We start from the raw sequence: 26,581 nt of genomic DNA, 5'->3' as shown, positions 1-26,581 counted from the left end.
CCAAGGGGCCGCCGGTCACCCCGATGGCTGGAAAATGAAATGTCTTTGCGTCAATTTCCTCTTCCGTGGGGCCAGATTTGGAATGCCTCTTACTGTATCTGACAGGCCTGGAGAGATTGAAATTGTCTTTGGATGTTAATCTTGTCACTATCACCTTTTTGTCCTTTTAATGTCTTAGCTGGAAAGAAGGAGGCTACAGATAGCCGGAGTCTGTTTCCTTAAAGACCTGAGTAGTGATCGCTCTCTTGAATGCACAACAGAAGCTCAATTCAGAGCTTCGGTCAGTCATCAAGTCCCTTGTTTTCCCGTGTGGTCCTAGCCATCTGTCCACCTAAGCACGTGGCTGAGGTTTGCCCGAGAGAATAGTTCAGGGTGCAGTCCAGCTGTTCTCACGTTCTGTGTCAACTGAGGGCCGGCTGTGCTTGGCCAACACCTGTTCTGTGCCAGCCATGATGCCGAATGTTTTCTTCACGTCCCCTGTACGTGACAGAAGTTTAGAGAAACATCCAGGGACAGCCTCCGTCAGTGACTTCCATGGCCTTCTGTGCACGCCGAGTGCCGCTCCCAGGGCCAAGACCCCCTCACCTGTGGGGTTGCTGTCGCCCCCATTTGGCAGTGTGTCCAGGGAGATTGCGGTATGTGAGGCTGGGCTGGAAGTGAGGCTGGAAAGGCAGCACGAGGGGATCCCAGAGGTCCCTCCTGGGGTCAGCCTGTTGGCAGACCCCGAAGCGAACTCCACCTGGCCCTGCTGGGGGCCCACACGTCAGGCCACGGCTCCGTGGCCCGGGATTGCAGGACACATGCAGGAGCACGGTCTCAGAGGAGGTAGGGCTATCATGCTATGGAGCTGCTGGAAACTGCGCAGGGGGAGGGGGAGCAGGCACAGCCCGGAGGGGCAGCTGCCTGAGGGTGGACAGCAACCAGCGGCTTCCTCTTGTTTCCAAATCTAAGGCCAGCAGTGTTTGAAAATCGCCGTGTCATGAAGTTATTTAAGATTTTTTTTTTAACGTTTATTTTTGAGATAGAGACAGAGCATGAATGGGGGAGGGTCAGAGAGAGAGGGAGACACAGAATCCGAAACAGGCTCTAGGCTCTGAGCTGTCAGCACAGAGCCTGACGCGGGGCTCGAACTCACGGACCACAAGATCATGACCTGAGCTGAAGTCAGATGCTCAACAGACTGAGCCACCCAGGCGCCCCTCATGAAGTTATTTAAAGGCACCTGTCTTAACTAAAATTTGTCAGACTTTATGCTGGTGGCTCTGAGTTTTAAGAACATTCATTTGTTGTTGATGTAACCTGTGTTGTGCTGTGAACAGCCTCAGAGACTTCACTGTCCGGGATGCGACAGACACAGTCCCACCTGTGTGACTTTTGTTAGGGAGAGCAGCAAAAAGGCCTCTAACAGCTCAAGGTTAGGGGATTGCTCATGAAATATTTTGTAAGAGAATCACTTTAAGTTTTAGACGAATAGAACTAAAGATAATCAGCCCTTCATTAAGCCCTTGCTTCTCACAGATTTGCTGCAAAATACAGTTGTCCTCAGGGTATTACAGGGTATTACAGAGTCTGTCACAGCCCCGCCCCGCTCACCCTCTGTCCTTCAAGGTGTGGAAGCACGCAGTCCTTACGTTAGGAATCACAGGACGTATGGCACAGGAGAAGGTGCGTACCTCCTCTGGGAGCCCGCTGTTTGCGAGAGCTGTGCAGGATCCCAGCAAAAGTGCGGGTGAAAACCACATAAGCCCCCTGAACAGGCCGAATACAGGATTTGGGGGTCCGAGGAGGGATCGGGTCCTTGCTCACTAACAGTAACTAGTGGTGGCTGCCGGGAGGAGGGAAGAGTGCCGCAGGGATGTGGAGGTGTGAGGGTGGCAGTCCGGGTGCACAAGAGGCTGAGTGACCACCACCACCGTGGCCCGGACGTACTTCCTGGCCAGTGGCTCCCTAAGCACAGCACCCTGTGGGGAGGTGGGTTCCCTGGCTGTTTCCACCTTACGAGGGAATCGACTTGAGGGAAGGCAGTCACCTGCCAGGCCAGGGTTCAAGCCCAGGTGTCGTTTTTCAGGTGGCTAAGAGCACACGTCATGGAGGCCGGTGGTTTTGGGCTGAGACATTCGCACTGTGTTCTGGCACCACATTGTAGAGGGAGAATGCACGTCTTTAAAGCATGTGATTTGGTCCCTTTAAGGCCTGAAGCGCCAGGAGACCCCGGCGCCCCGCATGCCTGCAGTTCTGGGCTGCGTCCTTGTACTGTGTCCCAGCGCCCCTCTCTCCTTTACTGCCCACCAGTATTTCACCACAAGGACATGCCACTATTATTTGTTCACCTGTGGGCATTTGGGCTGTTTCTCCTTTTGACTTTTATAGATCTGCTGCCCTGGCCATTTGCGTGCAAGTCTTTGAGAGACTCCTGTTTTCATTTCACTAGCTCTTAGGACAGGTCTGTGTATAACCGTCCAGGAATCCGGGAGCCCTGCTCATCGGAGCCAGTCCGGGGTGCGGCCGGGCTTTCTTGCACTTGTCAGGCAAGCAGGTGCACGTCCCCGGTCTGGACACGCGCTCACGTGGAAAGCTCCTTCCAGGCGGCTTCTTGGTGGCTTCTCGGTGGCTTCGTGTGCTTGGCTGCCCCTTTACACCCCTTCTGCAAAGTGTCTGTTTCAGTCTTTCGCCTATTTTTGGTGAGGTTGTTTGTTGACGCTCTCGGTATTGAGTTGTGAGCGTTCTTTATTGTCTGGGTACGAGTCTCCTGTTTGCTTCAGGTGCTGTTTGAAGGTTCTCAAGTTTTAAATTCTTATGAAGTCCAGTTCACAATACTTTCTTTTGTGCTTCGTCTTCAAGTTCACTTAATTTTCTGTCATTTCTGTTCCATGGAACTCATTCTGTCAGGTTTTTCAAAATTTTTATTATATTTTTATGGTACAAAATTTCCTTTTGCCTCCTTAAAAAATATTTTCTATTTCTTTACTGCAAATCCTTATTTTTTTGTTCCTTCCACGTGTGTTTTCTTTTATCCTAGGGAGCATGTATCATAGCTGCCTAAAAGCCTTGACAGTCACAGCATTTGGATCAGCTTGAGGTTGGCATCATGGGTGCTTGAGAATTGGTTACGTTTTCCTAGGTTTTTTGCACAGCATTTATTTTAAATTGTATTGGGACATTGTGAATGCCATTTTTTGTGGACTATAACTCTGCATGTTACTTTCTATAAGGCTCTGGAAAACACGGATGGCCTGTTTTGGCAGGCAGCCTGTCTCGTGAGGCTCCAGTGACAAATCCTGCTCCCCATCCTTGGGTGGAGGTCAGGATCTTAGCTCCCCAGCTCGGTTCCCCAAGCCTCTGCTTCCTTCGTTTGGGTCTGTCCACTTGTGACCTGGCAATCTTTAATAACCAAGTGTGGATCGTACGGCATCTGCTAGTCTCTGCGGCGCTCAAACTTCCCTGTGGCCAATTTCAGGCTGCCAGCACGACACCACGGAATGCAGTGTTGAGAAGACATGCCTACGGTTGGCTCCCGTGGCCTGGCGTGAGGTGGCCTCAGCGCGCCCGCGGTCCGCGCCGGCCCGTGCCACTCGGGGTCAGGCCGCGGCACGTGCGTGCGGCTCCGGTCCCGTGTCCGCCCTCCACGTCCTGGCCGTGCCGAATGGGGTCCATCCTGTGTGCACGCAACTCGGAGGTGAATCTCAAATGTATGTGTGCGTGTTGAGGGCTCAAATCCCAGACCCGATCTCTGAGCCTTTGCTGTGTTGGGTTGGGGGATCCCCTTCCCTGGCTCTGTCCCCTCTTGGATTCCCTCCACACATACACATGTCCTGTCACACCTAGGTACCCCTTTTTCTGGTGTTTCTGGCCAGAAAGACAGTGTTTCTATCAGAATTACAGCCATCCGGGCACCCTGGGCCACGCCATGGGCAAAGTGAGAGGACGGTGTCGGGGGCTAGTCCTGTGTGACTTTGCTCTGCTTGTGTCCCCCCACCCCCCAGAGCTCAGGGGCTGTTTTTGTATCCGCCTGAACTTTGCTTTGTGGTCAGTGGGGGTAGGAGGGGGCTGTGCCAGGTGTCTCTAGGCTGAGGAGGACTCGGCGTGGCTTTAGTCCCTCTGCTCTTCCCTATGGGGTCACACAGGACCAAGCCGACCCCTCGTTTTCATTAAGATCTTCCAGGTTATCCGAGGCACGTTGCAGTGATTCATTCAGCAAACACTTGTTGAACATTCAAGTTCCAGGTCTGTGAAAGATGAGTAAGACCTAGTTTCCTCACTCCGTAGAATTCCCGGTCCAGGGGATGGAGATGGGTGAAGCAGGCATGTCAGGAAACCACCGTGTTGACACAGTGGGCACAAACCCCCCGTTAGTGCTCAGTGTAGCAAGGACGCGGCTCTCATGGGGTGGGGGTGGGGAACAGGGCGGAGCAGGCTGGACAAAGTGTGTCCCTGAGCAATGAGCCAAGGCCCAGCCCCATGAGCGTGCTGAAGGTCCGCGGGCAGGAGGCGGTCCCGTGGGGCAGGCGCGTGTGTGCAGGTGAGTCACGACAGGTGAGGCCTGAAGGCGCGTGGGCCCAGGCGGCGGCAGCCTTTGGACGCCTTCCTGCAGAGCTTTTATTTCCTGTGCCCTCGGGGTTCTCTTCTCCCTGTGGCGGGATTAAGTGCCAGCGTGGATGTTGTGGATGCCGGGAAGTGATGCCAGCTACCACCGCCACTTGGGTGTATGCTCAGTGCTCAGCGCGTGGCTCGTGGCTTTTTAAACTGTCACTACTACACTCTGGGGTTGGCATCATTGTCTTTATTTTTACAGCAAGAAAATGCTTTAAAAGGCCAAATGATGTGCTCAGGATGACACAGACATTGTTGAGACAGAGCTGAAATGCAGACCCGGATTTCCTGTCTCCGCAGCCCCGAGAGCCCCGCTCTCCCTGTGCTGAGCTCAGGCTTCAGATGGGAAGACCCTGGCGGGTCCCTCTCCCCGAGCTTGGCGCACACCTTCCAAGCGCGTGCCAGGGAAATCTGTTTCCTGTTCCTGTTTGTTTTCCTCGTTTAATTTAGGAAATAAGAGCTTTAACTCAGAATCAATGAAATGTGTAATTAGATGTAATAGCGCTTTTTTTTTTTAACTAATGGCAACTGATTTAGTATGATTGAGGCATTTTGTTAACAAAATGGGGGCATTTCATGGCCTTAAATCAATCTGCTCTGTACTGAGTGGTTCTGTCTGGGGGTGGGGGGGGGGCGGGTGGACAATGCTTCAGCCACACAAAAAGCTTTCGGGGTGCCTCTTGGTTGAGCCAACATTTTCTTGAGCACTCACGTGCCAGACACGGTGCCTTGCACTAGGAAGGTGAGGACAGGTTAGGTCTCTACTTGTCGTGTGGGGAGAAATGAGTGTTCAGCGCTAATTTCATCAGTAGACACTTTGCAGAGAAACTACTAGAAGCACAGAGGGTGGGAAAGGAGGTGGTTCGATGGAAGGTGACTCAGCCAGGTGAGGGTGGGCCGGGTAAGCCGACTGCTGTGTGAGCGTGAGCGTGGCGGGACGTGGAGGTGTGGGGACAGTGGCACCTTAGCAGTGGTGACAGCAGGAGGCAGCTGGAAGGAAGCCTGTGCAGCTCTGCAGCGTCTCGACTTGGAAGTGCTGGGGGGGGAAGTCACTCTGAGCCGTTTTGCAGGGGGAGCTGGCACGGACCATCCCCAACCTCATAATTATTTGACCCAGCTCCTTCCACTTTGCGATGGTGCAGGAGCGATGCGTATGTGGTACGGGGTGGTGACAGTGGCCATAGCTCCCCATCAGCCGGAGATCACGAGGGCCCACAGCCAACACCGAAAACCATTCTGTGCCCACACAGCCATCCTGTCACTTTGTGTACAGTCTTCATTACATCACAAGGGACAGTCAACACTCAGTTATGAAACAGGCTTTGTGTTAGATGGTTTTGCCCACCTGTAGCCTCGTGTGTGTGTGTGTGTGTGTGTGTATGTGTGTGTGTGTTGTGAGCAGGCTTCAGGAGGGCGTGGCTCAGCTGTGGTGGGCGGTAGGTTGGGTGTGTTACATGCACTTTGACCTGAAGGTACTTTGAACTTGGGATGGGTTTGTTCACTGCTCTCCTGGAGCCGGCTCTGGTGCAGTACTATGGAGGACTGGGTCAGAAAGGCTGTTCCTGGAAGCAGGATCAGTTCAGGCCCCCGCTTCTTGTTTTCCTTCCCCCTTGAGTTCGGGACCCGGGATCTATCCCAGAATCACCGCCCCACCTGCCCCGCCAGTGCTGGCCTCGGTCTGGCCTCTCCAGCCCACCCTCTGTTAATGTAGCGCTGTGGCCAGCTGGACCCCTCACACCAGGCCTCACCGGGGCTCTGGTGGTGCCATCTGCTGTTAGACCTTCTGGGGCCGCGTGCTGCACCCGGGACCGTGGCACCCTCCTAACGCTGTTTTGAGGCATCCGGGCCCTGCCGTGTCCCGGCTACTGCCTGGCCCCTGCGGCTCCCCGAGCTCGCGCTGCTAGTTCAGGCTGGGCTCGGCCACCCGTCCTGCGCCCAGCATCCCGCTGATGTCTGCTCACAGACGGAGCGGGGCCTGGCCCAGAGGAGGGCCACGTACATGTTAGGGGTTCCTCTTTTAGAAAGTTGTTTCCTCCCTGGCACTCTTGCCTCTTTGAAAGAGTTTTGGCCTTCGGGAAATGTATTCTAATTTTTATTTCCTCCAGGAATCTCCTTTAATTCTGTGTCTGTGTTCTATAAATAGTCTGTATTTATGCTGTTTGCTGGCCACACAAATGCTATTTTGTACACAGATGATAATTAGGCAATTTGTCAGTCCCTTTGAGAATTCCATACCTTGGGAACTTCGTTTTTCTTAGGGCAACGCTCTCTTGGATCTGGGCCACCGCACCGGCCTCCACACTGGCCTTGTCACCAGTTACCCCGCCAATCCAGCCTTCCATCTGGCTTCTTCTGTCAGCACAGGGATGACTGATCCCTGCCTTCTGCTAAACCTCCTTGACCCCGTCTGTCTGAAGAAAGCTCTGGAAACTCTAGGAAACCACTGGGCAGGACCACGGTCCTCCAAGGCCGGCCTCCACTTGTCCGCACCCCCAGGAAAGTTCGAGCCCTTCAGAACCAGGGCGGCTCGTATACACTGTGATCCCTGTCCTGGGCACAGCGTACCGGGGGCTTGGGAGAGGAGGGCGGGGCCGGCAGTTAGAATGACACCCCAGGGCAGGAGGCCTGGACTAGGGTGTGGGGAAGGAGGCAGGGGCTGCCTCGCCTGGAATCCCAGGCCTAGAGGGCAGAGGGGAGTGGGGAGTGCAGCCCCGAGGGAGGTGACATGCAGAAGGCCCAGGAGGAGTGTAGGCTTGGGCACGTCGTGTGTCTGGTTTGGGGCGGATCGATCTGAAGTGCCGGTGGGAAGGTAGAGGTGCAGTAACGATAGCGATAAAAGAACTAGAACTTCTAAAAGGCTTTCTTTTTTTTTTTTTTAATTCTTTTTTTACATTTATTTATTTTTGAGAGACAGAGACAGAGTGAGCCGGGGGGGGGGGAGAGAGGGGGGCGCAGAGAGAGAGGGAGACACAGAATCCGAAGCAGGCTCCAGGCTCTGAGCTGTCAGCACAGAGCCCGACGCAGGGCTCGAACCCACAAACTGAGATCATGACCTGAGCCGAAGTCAGACGCTTAACCGACTGAGCCACCCAGGCGCCCCTAGGCTTTCTTATTATTAAGCACACTGTCCTAGTTAGTCCACAGATCACCTGCTTGTAGACAGGTAGTGTGCTTGCTGTACAGGAGACACGCTTGAGGCTCGATGTCCAGGATACTCCTGGGGCATGACGTGACTGTTGCGAGAGGAGCGCCGCCTTCTGGCGAGAGGACCGAGTCCGCAGAGGTGACTCACACGTGTCAGGGCTCGGCCCTGGGGACCGGTCGGCGTCTGCCAGGCCACCTGTGACCCTTTCTGGGCAGCACTGTGATGTGGGGAGACTCGGCTCCCCTGGACCCCGGGCGCTTCTGCTCCTCTGACCCCTGGGCCTTGGTGTGCCGATCCCGCCACATGCTGCTCGGTGGTCCGAGTCCCAGCTTCCTCTCCTGTAGGATCCAGACTATCCTGTGACGACACTTATCACCCGGGCGGTGGAGACATGGCGGAGAGCCTAGTGGTACACCCGGCCTGTGAGAAAGTCCTTGGGGAGGGGACCACTCCACAGGTGCGGATGTAGTCAGGTGCCCCTGACCCCTGCCGAGACCGTCCCCGTGGCTCACAGGGAACCCCCATCCCCAGGGTAGGTGACTGCAGGCACGTGGCCTGTGGAAGGTAAGGGAATCCGCATGCTAACATGGAAAGATTTCTGCCCACAAGGGCTGATAACAACGTGGTAATTTCTACAGGCTCAGCTCCCTTTAACAGGAACGTGTTTCTACAAGGGAATTTTTATTTCCGTGGAGGATAATTGAAACACTGGTGTCCTTGAACACGTCCAGTATATTTTCATTTACCTTTGGAATTGGCAGTGTATGGGATCCTTGTGCCGCGTTCTGATCGGTTTCCCTGTCTGATCGATCTGTAGCTGCTCTTTGAAAGCTACTTTCGGGTTATCTAACTCCGTTGGTCCTTTTGCGTCTTGACGAGGGAAACCACCACGGTCCGTCTTAAATCCAGATGTCAAAAATACTTCCGTGTATTGCTCGTGCATTCTCTCTATGGCGGCGTGCTAGGGGGAAAACCTGCCAGAGAGGTTTTCTTCCTGTCTCTTTCTCTTCATTTCTCTGGGCCTGGGGTCCTGGCGGTGAGTGTTTGCCCCTGCTCACTGGGGGGGGGGGGGGTTCGGGGGGGGGAGTGTTGGGACCGCTCTGTCGTGTGGTCCTTCGTGATGCACCTAGGAAGGTCGCCTTCTCGCTTTGGAGACTTGCCCCCCCACCCCCACCCCACCGGGCTCTGGCTTCTGGGAAACGGGTGTCCCAGGTGTTGCCTCGACCGGAGGGAGGACCTGGTGCCTCACCGTGTGGTCGCCCTTGCCGGCCCCGTGCACACCCGCACGCCTCCTTTTACTGGGCGCTGTTTTCTGTGCCAAGGAAGGTACTTACGGGTCCTGAAACCAATGTTCACCTGCAGACGTGCAAGCTAAGGGGTTGTGCCTCTACACACACGTTGGCCGAGGTAGAAGCAGGCGCTCCTTGCGTCCCACGCTTCAGACCTGGCTTCTCTGCAGCGGGGCCACAGTCTCCGGACACTGGAAGCAGCGTTCGTTTCGTCCTTCTCCCTCCGATACAGAAGAAAGTGTGTAAAGTTTATAAAAGAAGTGTCTGCAAGTGCAGGGTGTTCCTGGAGCTGCACCTGTCCCCTCACCGGGGGTCCCAGAGCAAGTTCGGCGCGTGCACACGCGGTCCTGCCCTGGGTGGGGTAGGCATGGACGCTGGCGATCCCCGGGCACCTCGGAGGCTCGGAAAGCAGAGGGGGCAGGCAGGGACGCCTCTCAGGGAGGCCGTTTCGGCCAGGGCTGCAAGGGTGGGTAGAGTCAGTTCCCTGGAGGTGGGGCGGGGTGAGCACCAGCAGCTAGCGTCCCAAGGCTGCGGACCCCAGTAGAATCCGGCTGTTTTTACTAACACCTGATGACTGTGTGGGGCTGTTTCCCTCTTGTGAGCTCAGTTCACCCCTCTGTAAAAGTGGGTGAGTATAGAATGAGACACTATGACTGCAGGAGCTTCCTCGGTGTCACGGGGGGTGGGGGGTGTCTTCACTGGCCCCTGTCTCTCGTGGAACCAGCTGGACTCTGATTAAGGTACCGGGGTGTTCAGACCAGACAGTCACTCTCCTGAGAAGTTGTCTCGGCGGTGAGAGGCCACTGTCACCTGACAGCCACTCTAATTCTCACCCTGGGCCTTCCCCGAGCTCATAAAATCCACACTAAAGAGGTAGGTGTGTTCGAAACCCCTTCAGTTTACAACGAGGAACTTGAGATTCAGACAGACTGAATACCTCAGAGACCCAGACTTTACCAGTGAAAGAGACTGGGCATCTATCTGTGTGATGCAGGCTTCTGCTCGGCTTGCCCTGGCCTCGTGATCTTCCAGCCTGTGCACGGAGCAGACGGGGTGGGGGGCAGAGCACTGGACCTCAGACCCCTGACCCCCAGCCCCAGGCTTGTTCATAAGCCGCACCGACCCATAGTCCAGCCCCTCGGGCCCTGTAGCTGCACTAACCACAGCGGCCGCAGGTGCACAGCTGTTGACAGTGGACAGTGTTCATTGCTGAGCACCCGCCAGGTGTGCGCCCGGAGTTCAGGAGAGCGGGGATGCCCGTCTGGACTCGTCCAGTCACTGCCTGCTTCGGGCTCCAGGATCTTCAGTCCTGGTGAGGAATTCCTCACCTCCGTTTGCCATCTCTCTGTCCTCAGGCAAGTTATTTTTGCCGCATACAGACTTAATCCGTCTCTGGGCTGCTGTGAACATGGAGATGATGGCGGTGAGGCACACTGATGGCACCCAGGTGGCCTGTGGTTGGCGCAGTCCCTGGCGATGCTCTGATTGGATTGTGCTGGGCTTTGGTGTTTGGAATCCAGTGTATCTTTTCTCTTCAATTAAAAATAATGGCTTTTCTCTATTATAATTGATCTATGAGGCCTAAGAAGAAAATTACCTTCTTTGGGTGTGATCCAGATGTCGATATCCATGCCATTTTCTTGCCTGCTTGGAGCCCCTCCTCAGGATGGATGGCGCCTCAAGGTTGACTGCTTCCTTTCACTTGGGTTGTGCTTCATTATAAAACAGAATAGGCCGGGAGAGCCAAGCAGACGCCCATGTGACGCGGCACATAAATTTAGAATACCAGTCTTATAACTATCAATTATCTCCCAATGAAAGTTCAATTTAATTACATGTGGATAGTCCTTCTAAATCCAACTCCCTGATTTGTATTTAAATGTCATCATTATGACTTCCCTGGTGAGGTTATCAGCTGTTCAAAGACTGAATCATATGATATTTTAAAAACCACCGCTTTTATATAGACTCTTCAAAAATCACAGCACCTTTTTCCAGTGCCAACTCTTGACTATTATTGTCACATTTGGCCATAAAATTAAGCATGAAAATTGGCATTCAGTAGTCGTATTAATTTTATTTAACTCCGACTCATCGAAGATGAACAGGATGGAGTAGCGGTAGGGACTATCTGGCGGGGAGGCCGGGGAGCGCTCCCAGGATATTGCATGTAGACTCACAACCGCATCTGAAATGAGAGTGTCCGCGGTTCCGCGGGCAGCCGAGGTTATCTCCGAGGCTCCGCAGTGCCGTGGGCTCCTGGTCCCTGACGAGGGATTAACCACCATGACAGCAGGTGCTATTTATAGCGCGCCACTTGTGTGCTGGGCACTGGGCTGACCATGCTGTGTCTACCGTCTCACTTAAGCCACACAAAACCGTGCAAGGTGGGGTTCAGCCCCAGTCTTAGCTGCGGTGTTCTGCACACCCCGAGGGACTGTGGGGGTGATAGCAGTCTCCCAGGAGGAAATGTGCAGTGAGGGTTTGTGCAGTTAGGCAAACCTTGTGGAGAGCTGGCCCTTGAGCACGGATTTAGAAGATCTGAAGGAGTCCTGTCCTGACAGGTGTGTGTGGGGCCTGGGCCTCTCCCCCATCTGGGATTCAAGTCTGGTCCTTTCATCTAATCCAGAGGGACCCTGACAAAGTGCCACACATGTTTACACACAGGATCAGACTTCTCGACAGCATGACCAGCAAGCCAGTGGGCATATTCCCCACTTCAGAAAATGAGGTTGGGTTTCGAGAAGTTACAGGGTACGTGGAAGATAGACAACTGAGAAAGCCCTCGTGTGGAGCTGGCGGCCGAGCCCTGGAGGTTGCCTCCTCGGCCAGCAAGTGGCCGGGCTCTTCCACTCTCTGCCGTTCACCAGGGACCGGTCTCTCCCTGGCATCCCTCGCAGATGCCCTCCCGCTTCTGAGACCACACTGGACAGAGAGTCCAGAGAACAGATTCTTGCCCCAAGTCAGCCACTGACTGTAGGTCATGCCCCTTGCGCTCAGCGTCATGCTGCTACTTGATTAAAAATAGAGACCCTGCCATTTGTGACACTGTAGATGGACCTAGAGGGCGTGATGCTAAATGAAATAAGCCAGAGCGGGAAAAACACCGTATGATTTCACTTCCATGTGGAAACTAAACACACACAGACACGAGCAAACAAGAAAACAGACACAGGCTTGTAGATACAGAGAACAAACTGGTGGTTTCCGAGGGGAGGCGGGCGGGTGACAGGCAAAAAAATAAGTCATGGGGATGAAACGTAAAGTATGGGAAGTGTAGTTACTAATACCATAGTGCGCTTACTGTCGGCAACATTCAGGTGGCGCATAAGCATTGAATCACTGTGTTGTACACCCGGAACTAATACGTGCCAATTATACTTTGAAATGAAAAAAAAATTAAAATAAGTAGAAACCAACAACGGACAGGAGAGGCATCCTGGTGAAAAGGTGTGTGAAGGACGATTTCTGTGCTGGCGTGAGTCCCCTGTGAAAACCGTGCGGCTCTGTGCCGAGCCCCTGCAGCTGCCCCAACGGCAGGTGCGCCCCCACACCCTGTGGGTCCTGGGCCCACCTGTTCTCCTTTCCTTCTCTTTGTCATTACTGAAGATAGTGTTTTCCGGTTTTGCTGTGATTTGCCAGAGGGTCAGCTGTGTTTGGGATTATTTTTTGGACGCTTGTTTGTGGGGGATTACACCAATACTCTCCCATCCGTGTTGCTTCACCCCCAAGAAGAGGTTTCACAGGGCCATGAGCTTATACCCAACTGAGGAGGGCTGTGCCCGGGAAGTTGTCCTTGGCAGGGCGGTGGGGATGCCATAGCTTCCATGTCTGCTGAGGGTTTTGTTGCTTCCTGGTTATGAGGAGCACTTGCTAACCGAGAAGAGGGATGTGCATCGTCCAGGGCGTGAGGCTGATCCTTCCCTGGGCTGATGGAGGCTGCCACCAGGCCTGGGTGAGAAGGCGTGAACCCTCTCAGCCCTCCCTCCGGGTCAGGTACTGCCGACCGCATCTCTGGTTGGGTTGGAGTGGGCATCCAGCTCTGAACCCAGGGCTCTGTCCTCTGCCTGCTCCCACCTCCCTGGTCGTTGTCATCGCCGGGAGCACTGTCGTCCCCAGTCCGCGTGGCTTTCTGACAGAAGCAACAGCCTCAAACCATGATGGTTGAAGCCAGTGAGACTGCTGGACTCAGAGCCAGGACCCCTCCTAGGGCTCTCAGGCAGCCCCCGCCGCCCCACTGCCGCCTGGTTCTGTCCCTGGTGCTGCACGTAATACAGCAGCTTCCCACAGCGGGAGAGGTCACTCATCAAGACTGGACTCTAGGAAAACAGGTCGTCGCACACTGCCCTCTCCTTCCTGGAGGTGAGGATAGAGGCGGAGGTGGTGATGTCTGGGGGCTGTGCTCTGAGACCACGTAGCGATGTCCAGGCCAGCCGTGCTCCCTGTGGTTTGGGGAAATAATCCTTGGCCTCCGGCCTTGGCATTCTGGCCCCAGGGCTTGGAGCTGGGTGACCCTGGTGCGGTACTCAGTTTCTTGGTACCTCAGCATTAGCACCTGTGGGAAAGGAGGGGTGCTGCCTTCGGGATGCTCACAGCTCTGTCACAGGTGGTGGGGCAGTGGCGGTTCACGTGGCAGCAGGCTTCACGGTCACTAGGTCTGTGTCCCGTTCCGGCTCTGCACACGGCGTGAGCAAACCATCATTTCCTTTGAGGTGCTCTGCCTGAGCAAGAGGGAGCCAAATGGAGCGAAAAACAAAACCGTGGTGCTGAGTCTGAGCGACAGGCTCTGTGGTGTGGGGCTGCAGCCCGTGCCCAGCGCCTCATCAGAGCTGTGAGAAAGCAAACCGCGCCCGTCCTTACACTTGCTGTCATAAATAAGACGAAGGTACGTGCAGGATACTTAGCACAGGGCTTGGCACGTAGTGTCTGTTACATTTCATTTTCTTCCCCCTTCCGTGTTGTGGGCCCGCGTGGCTATGATTTCATCAAGGCTGGGGGCGGGGGGGGGGTGCGGAATGTACTGTGATGCTTACTTCATCGAGATTGTTCAGAAAAGCCCTTCAAGTGATCACATAAATACAATCCCGGTGGCCACAGCGTCTGGGGTGTCTCTGGCCCCGGGGATCTGGCATTCTAGGTGCGCTGTCTCCTTCTGTGTTCAACAGGAAGAGCCTTGTATCCAGAATGTTTCCGAACCCCTTTCAAAGGTGAAAGTTATTAGTTCCTTTTGGGTTATCAGGTGATGAACTGAAATTGGCGTTTTTAGTGAAACTTAGGAATATTCTGACCTTTAGCTTAAGGAGAGCCCTTGTTTGGTTCATTCTCCCTTCGAGGTGGGGGCTGGAAAGAGCCTATACCGAGTGAGACATTAGAGGCACTCCTGCTGGACATGTAGACACCTCGCAAGGGAAGAAATGTATGTACAAAAAATGGCTAATAAGCTTCTCAAAAAGCGTTCACTTTCAGGAGCGATTCAGACCTGCAAATTAAAACATCAGTGAGGTAGCATTTCACCCCTTCCTGGCAAAGGTGGAAAATCGATCATGGCCAGTATTGGCAGGGGCGCAGGGAGAGGGGCGCCAGCCTCGCTGCCTGGGGCGCGTGCCCCAGTGAATGCCTTTCTGAGAAGGAACTGGGCATCCACCTGCCAGCCTTGACCTTTTCCACCCTCTTGATTCGGTCTCTGCTTCTAGATGTGGACCTCAACCCGCAGCATAAATGCAGACAGGAAATTGAAGCACAAAGATGTTTAGGATTTTTTTCAATAGTAACTTTTTGAAAAATGGAAAGTATGAGTCTGAAAATAGCGGAATTGTTAAGTAAGCGATGACAGGGTTGGGTGACAAGACGTTCTGCAGACTAATTTTTAATGACGTGAACGTGTTCACAGTATCTTGAAAGAGTAAAACAAGATATAAAATGCATGTATATATGTGTGTGTTCGTATAAAATGAGACGTGTGATAACATACACCTATAGTAGTTTAAACTGCATTAAAATACAAATACTTAGAAAAAAGACTCTAGAATTAAAGTATTACAATTAGGGTTTAAGGATGAGTCCTTGTTTCTTTATTGTGCTTTTTGCTGTTTTCCCGCTTTTTCTGGGCTTGAAAAGAGTTTTACGGGCTGAAAAGAGAGTCAGCGTGACTCTGGAACGAAGTTCTTGCTATGGGATGCCGTGTTCTCTGTGTGCACAGGAGTCTCTCAATCTTTGGGGGTCTCCAAGCCTCAGACATCTCCTGGCCAAAGGCCATCCATTTGCTGACACCCCAGTAGTTTTCGCTAAGCTGTTAAGGTTCTTGGGGTTGAATCTTAGGTGTGTATACCCCGAACTGAGTAGCAACTCTTGTCTCCTGGTTGTCCCACGGAATAGCCCTGAGGGTCGCTTAGATCATACTGGGTTTGGCTGAATGTTTGGGCCACAGCAGAGTCTGGGATAACACACTCACTTTTATCCTTCGAGTGACTCTGTCAACTTTCGGCTGAGCCAGAACGTCGGGGGCCTCACATAAAGAAAACCCCTTCCTCCCCTTCTCCTTCCGTCTATCCACATAACACGCCTTTACTGAGCACCTCCTGTATGCCTGATTCTGTGCTAAGAGGCAGGGTTGCAAGCATCAGTGAGACACAGCCTCTGCCGGCATGAAGGTCACGGTCGGGAGCTGAGGCAGGCTGCAAGCAGCCGATTAGAGTGCCCACACCTGTGTGCTATGTGGCGTCTACATGTCAGGTGCTGTAGGGTCTGGGGGTGTAGCAGAAGGGCACAGGTGCAGAGGTCAGGCAGCAGCGACGGGGAGGAGGTGAACGCCGGCCCAGGCTGTCTGGGAACGTGCTTAGTTCACGTGTTCGTTTATGTGGGAAATTGTTGGCCGAGTTGCTGTGGCGTTCCAGGCATTATCCAGGCCTGGGAGACTGTGGGAGCAAGACCACACAGACCTCCGTCCTCAGGGAGCTAAATTCCAGTAGAGCTGTTGGACAGCAAAGCCCACACATTCGTGTCTACAGCTCGTGGGAAAGGCTATGGCAGAATGGATGCTGCCATGGAGGGGAGGCCAGGGGGGGGAGAAAGGAGGAGGATGCTGTGGGGGAGGTGCCCAGAACACCTACCTTAAACTCGGACCTCGAGAGTGTGGGGCTCCAGCCACACGTGGGGCAGGAGAAGAAGCACTAAGGCTAAGGCAGAAAGAGCCTGGTGTGTTCTAGAAACTTGTAGAAGGTGGAGAGGGCTGGACACAGCAGGCAGGGAGGCTTTGTGGAGGATGTGACCGTCGAGCAGAAACCCGAAGGGGTGGGTGTCACAAGACAAGGTCCTGGGTGCAGGGGCCAGAAGGGGATGGGCGGGGTGTAGCTGGTCAGGCCTGGTGTGTGTGAGCAAGTCCTGTGGCTGAAGGTGAAATGGGAGTTGATGGGCAGGGCTCTGATGAGGAGGCTTTTGGGGCCCCCAGGGCTAAATAATTGCTAGTCCTCTCTGATTTCCCACATGGGGCCCCATCTGCTTTGTCCTGTTGCAGAAATTACATTTCCTTCGGGGTATGTGAGTCTTCTCTGAGGTTGGGCTCTCTGACTGTGTCTTCAGCTCTAAACTGCGTGTTGAACCGGCTCTGAAGCCACTGCTACCCTGGGAGTCTATTATTTCATTTTCTTGGAATGAATCCATTATGAATTACTAACGATAATGATTCATTATACCGTCTCACGCTGGCATGTGCTGATTCTCCAACAGCCAGCAGAAGATACTGCCCTGCTGATTAATCCTCTGCTTTCCCCCCCTTCTCTTAGAATGGCCATTCAAGTGGACAAGTTCAGCTTCGAGAGTTTCCCAGAATCCCCTGGGGAGAAGGGACAGCTTGCAAATCCAAAGCAGCTGGAGGAGGAGAGGCAGGAGGCCCGCGGCTTGGAGATCGACAGCAAGCTGGACGTCCACTGGAGAATCATATCCTTTTCACGGTGGCCGCCCTGGCACCGGGCACACCCTGCTTGGGGGCTCTGCCCGCTGGGAAGGACCCCCGAGGGGCTTCACCGTGGAGCTGTAGACAAAGGGTGTGTCAAGGAGACATGGACCAAGGTTGTCCTTTCTTAGCCTCTTCCCACTCCCAGGGCCCCACCAACGAGGTATCAGTTCAGGGTGAGGAAAGGCCACTTCCCTGGAACGTCTCAAGTCACATGTTTCTTGCCAGTGTCGATGGTTGTGTTAGTGACACGTTCTCATGCCTACCTGTCAATGCTGGGCTCCAGGCTTCACAGACTGTCCACTCCTCCCGGTCAGTTGTCCGGGAGACTGAAATCGCATTGCACGGCTTACGAGGCATGAGAACCCTGAGGGGTTTCACAGGGGCAGTGCTGCACGAGAGCGCCTAGGGTAGTCCCCCGCCCTGCTGCGAACTTGGGACGTGCCTGGCTCACAGCGGGTGCTCCGTTCCACGAGCGAGCACGTGAGAGGATCCCAGGCGCACTTGTGTGAGTGTTCGACCGTCTTCCAGAGCACCTGCTTTGGGCTGGGTATTCAGCGAGACTAAGCTTAGGCTGAGACGGCAAGAGAGGCCTCAGTGTTTCTTCATGGCCCTGCGGGGTGTGGCTCGCCAACGGGGGACGACATGCACTTGAGGCACAGGGCAGGGCATCGCACCACGTCTGTGAGGTTCAGGGGTGGAAGCTGTGGGCATGGGGCCCTTGGAGAAGGCTTGACACAGGGGAGACGTTAGAGTGGCTTTTGTAGGGTGAGTAGGAGTTTCTTCGAGGGATGAGGGTAGGGGATGGCCCAGCGGTCCCAGTGTGTAGGAGGATGGCTCACTCAGAGTGTTGCCCAGGAAGAGGCGATTCCGAGGTGGTTGTCTTAGTTGTCTGACTCACATATGTGCTGTGTGGTCTCAGGTCATTCTAGACCATCTCCCTGGATTCTGGAAAGATCCTCAGTCTGCAGGTGGCCGTCTCCAAGAGTTGAGGCACATTGCTTTGTGCCCACTACAGAGGGTCTGGAGCTGGTAGACCCTGTCCCTGAGGAGCTGGGACAAAATAAGCCCTTCACATGTAAACCGGAGGCTTCGGGAATGACATTAAACCCAAGTCCCTGGGGACTCAGAATCTCAGTGGCACATCACAGAGTTAAGGTGTTTGCCTTTGTACAGAAGGAGGTGAAAAGGAGGGATGAGTGGAGTCCTCCCTGTCTCGGGGCCCAGCCAGTGCCTGCTGGTGACGGAGCCCAGAAGGCCGCAGCATTCACCCCGCGCACCAGGACGTCTCCTTTACCCCTCCCGTCTCTGACGCGTGCTCTCGCACCCCTGGGGAGAGGTTGGCTGGGTCACCTGTGAGTCCAGCCAGGACGTGGTGAGGCCGGCTGCCCGGTGGGGTTGCCTCTCCTCAGGGAAGATCAAGGAAACAACCCTGCCCCCCCCGTCCTGTTGGGGGACAGCAGAAGGCACAGAGCTCTCCTGTCCTGGTATCTGTGGTTGTGATGCTGATGCTGGGGTGGGGGGTTTGGGGTGGAGAGGCTCTGTAACCTCTAGATGTGCACGTCCCCATGTGAGGCAGGACATGCCCTGCTCCCAGGCCTCTGGGCTTCATACGGGGAGCTTCTCTCAGACCAGGAGTCCTGGCTGCGAACGAGTCCCCCTCTGGCCCATGGAGGGAAGGGCAGTGTGCGTGGGGGGCCTGGCAGGAAGGCATCTGTCTCCCGAGTGTCTCATTCTGGGTGAAGATAGAAGCACGAAGCCTCGGAATGGATGGGGGGTGGTTTGCACCCCTGCTGTTAGGGCTACGGTAGCACCTGCTGATGATGCACCTGCCACTTCCCGGGTGCACCCCTGGGCTGGCCCAGGTCGTTCTCCATGGTTTCAAGTCCCAGGGGGGCTCCGCCGCCCTGTCTTAGAGATGACAACCTCTCCAGCTCACACACAGGAAGAAGGGGAGCGGGTGCTTACCAGAAGCCCATCAGTCGCCCTGCAAGCCAGCGGCCCTTGGCCAAGATGCGGTGCCTTCTAGTGGGATAATGCTGACCATCAAAATGCTTATATTTTGATAACACTGACCAGAAACATGCTGAAAATGTCTTTGGTTTCTCTCCTTTTAGTTTTGCCTCCTTTAAGAGGTTGATATCCCCATTTTCTGTATTTGCTTAATAATTCATGCAACAAATATTTATTGAATGTCTACCATGTGCCAGGTACATCTGTCTCCTAGATGTACTGACTGGGAGTTTTTGAGAGACCGTCCCTACAGGCGGATTCCATTAAAGAGAATGAACAGTAGGACACCTCTCTCTCTCTCTCTCTCTCTCTCTCTCTCTCTCTCTCTCTCTCTCTCTCATATCTGGTAGTGACATCTGGCATGGGATGAATAGCACAATTCTGCTGTTGTCAACCTGGATTCAAGCAGATGGAAAGACCAAAGATTGAATTGACTAATACTCTTAATATGCATTTTAGTGATATTTTCTCAATATTTAGACTTTATGCCAAGATTTGAGCCTACTTTGACACTCCTCTAAGGAGTAATAACAGTGGCCCACATGTAGCACGTAGGGCTAGCTCGACCTGTTTCCATGGAGATGGTGGACCTCTGGACCCATCAGCATTGCATCTGTAATGACCAGATAAGCAGTTGGGCACACCAGGGATTCCAGCTCCAGCGTTTACCTGCTTAGCGAGCTGTACGTTTTGCTGCGCTCACGTGCTGGGGCCCTAGAGATGCCCCAGTCTAAGGGGCTGAGCAGACCCAGAGATGGGCTCTTACAGTGCAGCCTGGAAGGGCTGAGACAGGAGCCTTCCTGTGTGAGGGCTGGCACATTCCAGAGTCCGAAAGCAGCAGGGACCTATGTCATTCCCTGTGACCAGTAATACAGCAGGCAGACCAGAGAGGTGGCAGGGTCTAGGGGCCTCCTGCGCTGTGCCTGGAGTTGGGCCTTCCTCCCTCCCTCCCCCCTTCCCCCTCCCTGCCATACTCAAAAATCTGTTAGGAAGTTCTTTCTCCTGCATGACCCATTCCTCATCACCAACCTTTGCTGGTAATTGTTTTCATTCATTTTTTTTTTTTTTTAATTTTAGAGTGCAAGTGAACTGGGGGGGGGGGGGAGCAGAGGCGGGGAGAGAGAATCCCAAGCAGGCTCCATGCTCAGCACAGAGCCCAATGTGGGGCTCAATCCCGGGACCCTGGGATCATGACCAGAGCCAGAACCAAGAGTCGGACACTCAACCGACTGAGTCACCCAGGTCCCCAGCCTGGTAATTTTTAAAGGGACTTTTCCTCTTTCTCAAGAGGAACTCACGTCCATGTAATGTCTGTGCGGTTTCCCAGGGGGGTGGGAGAGCAGCCTGCACAGGCAGCATCTGGCCTGGAGAGCTGGGCTCGTGTGGCAGACATTGATACTTTATCCATGCAATACACCCTTACTTTCAACTCCTTTGCACAATCTCCTTTCCACCTTCTTACCTGCTGGCTACCACTCCTGGGCAATCTTTATTGAACTTTGGAAACCTTGATATAGCCAAGTTTGTTGGTAGCAGATAATAGCCTTCCACACATAATCTAGAAAGTACCTGTTTGGCTTTGGGATGGGACCAAAGATGCCTCACTATTGGGGCTGGAGCCCAGGGTCAGAGGCCCAGCTCTACTGTTTCCAGGGTCCCCACGGAGAGGCTGTGGCCCAAGGGGCCCTTGTCCTTGTCTGTTCAGGTGAGAACACTTGCTCAATTAGCTGTTAGGCTTAGTTCTAATAATCCTATTGCCCTTTTGATCATCTCCCAGGTATCAACCAAGATATTAGCATTTTCTTCTAACCCCGAACCTGCAAAACAGATAGTACTCTGGTTTTCAAAATAAATGCATCTTGGAAGTTAAGTAACTGACCTGAGAGCAACACAGCTGGCCAGACAGCCAGGATCCTAAAACCTGTGTGATTTTCTTACTGGCTACTTGAAGTGAGGCTCACTGTCCAGGTGTAAGCCCAGTTTCTAACGCTGGGAGGTGTCCACACTGTGGGCCCCCTCTCCTGCTGCCAGAACTGCCCTGCTCCTGTGACCTGGCCTCACAGAAGGACCATTCTGCACACAAGTCCGTGGGCCAGGCCTTGCCCACGTCCTCACTTCCGCCTGTGATGGGACCTGCCACAAGGGTCTGGGATTGTCGTTCTGAGAGTCCCCCAGAGTAGCCGGTTCTGGGGCGTTTGGAGATCGGCTGTGTCTGTTTTCACTTTGCATTTGTAATTCAGGAGAGGAGAGTGTCCGTCAGTGTCTCATCCTTTGATGATGAGTCTTCCTCATCCTTTGTGGTTGACCTTGCACTTCCAGTCTCCCGAGGAGCCTGGTCCATCACTGACCTCTCCTATCTCGCGCGGCTGGAGCCGCCCCTTCTGCTGGACTCCAGCAGCACTCTGTGCCTAGGTCTTGTTTGCTACAGGCCTTGCAAAGTGCAGGGAGGTTTATTTTTCCCAAAGTTCACATCTCCTGTGCCCAGCCGTGCTGTCCTTGAAGCCACATCGCGGCCTTTCCTTTAGCAGCTGTTGACTGGTGGCCCGCTGTGTGCTGGGCTTGCGCTCAGCACCAGGGACCTCCGTGATGAGCGAGACCAGGTGTGGACCCTGACCCGACAGAGCCACGTGTCCTCCCCGGCACGTAGGTGTTAAAACCCGTGGCGGATGAACAGCTTCCATCTCATTGATGCTGCAGACTGCATGGTTACCAGCCTTGCTGTGCTGTGCCCGCTGCTGTGGCATGTGTGAAGGGAGTTTCCATGCACGGGGTGAGGCATCTCTGAAGCCTGGCTCCTTTTCCAGAGGGCAGCCGTGCACGGACGATCTGTGGTGGAAACAGATGAAGGATGAGCCTGGAGTCCTCTCACCTTCTCCTTTTCCCAGTTTCGTTGCAAATGTCCCTCCAAGGAGCATTTCAGGGGTCGGTGGGATACTTGCTGACGCATCGGAATCCGACCCCGTGTAGGTTTCACGACAAGAGCCAGGTGCACCGGCTCCGGTGACCTGGGCCATCTGGGCAGCGTCTCCACCAGGTGGCCTGACAAACACGCGTCTCCTCCGTGCTGTCTGGAGACCGTTTGTCACCATCTGGCTGCTTTGTGGGCCAGGCAGAGGCTCAAGGAGCCCAACTGCAGCCCGGGTTTCAGATGCCTGGGGATTCACATCCCAGCGCGGGAGACGGAGAATCCTCGCAGCCTGCCCGGGTCACGTGAACCTAAGTAACCAGAACGTGGCAGGACACGGAGCAGTGCAGCTGTTCTGAGCGTGGGGTCGTGCGTGGGCCCAGGAGCCCCAGCCTGTGCGTTGCTAGGCAGTGTCTGCATCTGGCCTTGCCAACACCAGTTGCCCTCTGCAAACCCAGGAAGCTCCACGGGCTGTGACATTTGTGACTGGTTCTTGCTAGGCTTGACAAGCGGAAGCCTACAAGACTATAGGCACAGTGTCCTCAGTTCAGTTGGTCTTGACCAGGACAGCCGGCCTGGAACACAGCTACGCCTGGCTTCTCAGTTTTCCAGACTGCACTCTTCTCGTGAAGGGGAATCTGCCTTCAGCTGACTCTTCCTCCCTTCAAGGCGAGGCCTAGATGGAGCCGTGTGTGTTGGGGGGGGGGGTTGCCCTTTACTCTTCACTCTCGCCACCTGGCTTGTGGCTTATTCTCCAAGATGCTGCTTCGTGGGGCTGTGTCTTCGCACCCCCTGAGAAAAATCAAATGTCTTAAAACAAGATTCCTTTAAAACCCAGTACGCTGTGCTCTCCTAGTAGTCCTGTGCAGAGAAGCGGTTTAATCTAGATGAATTTAGTACAAATAGCTCCTGTCGTCAGTACAGCTGGCTTCTTGATCATCTTAAGTGCAGTACAGGGTTGCCTTCTGTGTCTGCCATCAGGGAGGTTAGCTTCTCCAGCTGCTGGTAATCACTGGGCTCAGAGGTCTTTGATCTCACAGAGGAGCCTCGCCAGCCTGGGAGAAGGTTCCGCCGACCACCAGTGCGGTGCCGTGGCCCAGGCTCTTTGGCCTGCGGTGCGCAGAGGGAAGAAGGTGAGGACGACGCGGGTTTGATTGCTGCCTCCCCCAATCCAGACACGGTAGCCAGTTACTTTGAAAAGAATCAAGGTTTGGCACCCAGCATAGATTTCAAATTTGGCTCGTGAGAGTGAAGAAGGGCTTCCCCAGATGCAAAGCACTGTTTCAGATCTGTGTGTGATGCGTGTGCACCATGGTGTGTGTGTGGGGTGGGGGGTGGGATGGGGGTGGGGCGTATGGTGTGTGCCTGTCGCAGACGATGTGTGTGTGTAAACATCACCCTAATCGATATGCACAGTGTGTACAGGTGCGTGTAAGCCTGCTCCTTCCTCTGTCCTTCGGGTGTGACAGTCACTGTGAGCGCTAACGCCCATATAACACCTGCCAGGTGCCGGGCACTGTTCTGAGTGGTTTATTTGGATTGACTCACTTGCTTTTCACTAAAACCCTAGGAAGTAGTTTCATGCACGTCCCACAGGTGAGGACACTGACTTGTTCCAGGTCGCCAGGTACTGAGTGGCAGAGCTGGGATTCGTCCCCAGTCGTCTGGCATTAGAGTCTGTGCTCTTGGCTCCAGGCTGGGGACAGCAGAAGAGCATCTGGTCACTGCCAAGGTCTCCGCGTTACCCCCATTTTCCAGATGAGGCCGAGTGAGGCTGCAGTGCTCCTTGGGACCCTGCTGCTTGGTACTGTACCCACCCCGCACAGAGTCCTCCTCCATTTCACCTGCTCCACCCGCAGCCCCACAAGACATGCAGAGATGAGCCACTGCAGACTACCCCTTGGCAGCTCACCATGCTGCATGGCATTTTGCGTCCAGTTGGGCCTCTGACACCAGGAAGCTGAGCCGAGATGCGGGCGCCCCTACTGAGAGGAGAACAGCCCACATCAGCATTCTCAAAGTTCACGAGGCAGATTAGAAAACACGGTCACGGGAAAGAGGCTCAGTAATCACTTAAAGCAGCCTTTCCATTAGTGTAATTTCTATTTATGACAATCTGCTAATTTATTTGAGCTGAAGTGGGCCTGGTCTAAGTCCTTGCACCTGTAGTTCTTCCAGATCTGGCACGTGAGGTGCAGACGCCCATCTTCCTGGGGGTCACCTGAGGTACAGCCCCACCCCTTCTGAGAGCACCCTCTCTGGGACACTCACCTAGAAGCCAACTTGGAAGTGACTGTCAGTTGCTCTCGTGTGATGGGTTTCCAGCTTTTGCTCAGAAGGCTGCGGGTAAGAACTAAGAGTTCTGATCCTGGCACTGCTTTCTCCTGTGAGAGGCAAGGCCATTAGAACTCAGGCCTGTGGGCTCAGAGGAGAGCCTGATGACCCACTGGGCTCCAGGTTCCCCCAGGGAATAGTTGGTTGAGCAATCACTTTTTTCTGTAACAGAACACCAATTCATGGTAAACTTGAGTCACACGAATAAGGACAAGACCTCAAAAAACTGCTCAGTGTTTTCAAATTGCAGTACATTCCCAAGTATTTCACTGCTAATGGTCTAGCAGAAGATGAGAGGGAAGGTATTTTATTAACTTCCTGCATTTTCCTTGCATCTAGCTGTTTTTCAAAGATTTGGAAGCAAACATTCATGGTTCTCAAGACACATAGAATATTAACTGAGTATGCATGGAGAATGTTGTAAATAAAAAGACTGTGCCTACATCTTAAGTTTAATTAATAATGGTGAGCAATAATAATATATAATCCTTACACAACAGACTGAACTCCTTAAAAGTAGGAAGACTCTTGTCTTGGTTAGCCTTCTGTCCACAACAGCTAGCACAGTACATGGAGTAGGTATTAACAGGTACTTGGTATGAATCACAGTGCACACGCTGCAGTGGTGGAGGCACACGGGGACAAATGCACGTGACCAGTTCAGGAAAGATACTCCAGGGTTCAGCCACCACAGCCAGCGGGGGAGGAAGGGCTGGCTTCCAGGCTGGGCATGGGTCAGAGAGGACGTCGCAGGTGAAGTGGAGTTTAAGCTCCAGAGACTGGGGTGTGCTCACTAGAAAGACTGAAGAGGGTTCCAGGCAGGGAGAGGACGCGAGTCAAGGCACCAAGGCAGGAGGCAGCACCATCTGTTGTAAGAAGTGCTGGTAGTTTGACGTGGCTACTACATGTTCTCGGGAGTGAGATGTGCAAAACGGGGTGGGGGGGAGGTCACGGAAAAACCCATGGGGAACTTGCATAAACTTCTAGGGAGTCGGATTTTATCCCACGAGCAGCAAGTAGCCACAGCAGGATTTTGGGCAAGGGAGCATTGTGATGAGACTCCCTTTAGGAAGATGGCTCTGGTTCTCCTCACCCCACTGCTCTCTGGGCATGGTGTCTCCAGGACGTGTTTGCTTTTGTATCGCGAGATTCCGCTGCCTTCTTTTGGGAATTTGGTGCAAGAACCTGCAAAGATGTACAGGGCGGTGCAGGTCTGTCTCTGCTGTCTCGTGTTCTTGGTGAGGCTCTCACAGGGTGTCGAATTAACATATGGAGGATCACTGCTAGGACTGGGGTTCCTGTTGGGCTACAGACACCTGACATCCATTTCTGCTCTAAAATGTTAGGCGGAGGGGCGCCTGGGTGGCTCAGACGGTTAAGCGTCTGACTCCTGATGTCAGTCCAGGTCATGATCTCATGGTTCATGGGATTGAGCCCCACACCTGGCGTGTGCTGACAGTGTGGAGCCTGCTTGGGATTCTCTGCCTACCTCTCCCCCTCCCCCGCTCACACACTTGCACATGCTTTCACACACACACACACACACACACACACACACACACACACGCTAGCTAGCTAGCTAGCTAGGTAAAATGCTGCAGAGGAAAACCAGAATAATGGCGGCACTCTGAGCCTTGAGTGTGGAAAAGGAATATAGAATGAGGTCTCTCTGAGCATGGGGGTCACTCATTATGTTTGTGTATCTTCTGTAAGCATATGTCTCCTCTCTGCTGCACAGCTCTCGCATGGGGTGGGCATGAAGCTCAGACATGTCCTCACCATGGTGTCCTTCAGGGTGCTGTGTCATCATGGACTACACACTCAAGGGTCTAGGTACACAGTAGGTGCTCAGTAAATGGTCACTGACCCAAGCTTGTGCAGGTAGCGACGTGATGATAAACTGTGGCCCAGCAGAGATGATAACTTAAAGCTACCAGTACAATTCGTTCTACGTTATTCCTGGAAAAACTTACTTAGTTGACTTTTACTGCCTCTCAACTCCATAGGTCTGAATTAGGGACTTAGAGGCAGGAAACATGGTCTTTGCCCCCAGGGTGCTCACCCTGGCTTAGTTGGGGAATCAGTTATGGCAACAGATGTCTGGAGCCTGGGTAACCAGTGCTACAGTGGGAATTAGGTGGGAGCCCAGAGCTTAGGGATGGCCTGCTAGGTTCGTGTTGGTACTCATCATTGGCCATTTTGGGGCTGTTCTTGCCATGCAGGAAGCATCGTCTCTCCTCCTCCTCCCCTGGCCCTAAACCTTCCAGAAGGGGACCTCACTTAACACATGCCTTACAGTGCTAGAACTAGGTACCACACTGTCTCATCTGTGGGACGTACCCAAGCCCTGTGGG

At 53.8% G+C, this 26,581-nt stretch overlaps 1 protein-coding gene across 7 annotated transcripts in view; it reads left to right on the top strand.

The window, feature by feature from the left end:
- The window catches only part of TRAPPC9 (trafficking protein particle complex subunit 9), a 568,648-nt gene that overhangs the window by 415,896 nt on the left and 126,171 nt on the right, over window positions 1-26,581 (top strand). For 6 of the 7 annotated variants that reach the window (XM_023248408.2, XM_045049847.1, XM_045049848.1 and 3 more), the window contains one exon: window positions 16,806-16,959. In XM_023248408.2, coding sequence (XP_023104176.1) covers window positions 16,806-16,959 — 154 coding nt within the window. Of the gene's footprint in view, window positions 1-16,805; window positions 16,960-26,581 lie in introns of those variants that run through there. The other variant, XM_045049850.1, reaches the window with a different exon arrangement.

The sequence above is a fragment of the Felis catus genome, chromosome F2 (genome assembly GCF_018350175.1).
Source record: "Felis catus isolate Fca126 chromosome F2, F.catus_Fca126_mat1.0, whole genome shotgun sequence".
Lineage (NCBI taxonomy): Eukaryota > Metazoa > Chordata > Mammalia > Carnivora > Felidae > Felis > Felis catus.
The sequence above is the reverse complement of the archived record's forward strand: the minus strand, read 5'-3'. Positions and strand labels throughout refer to the sequence as shown.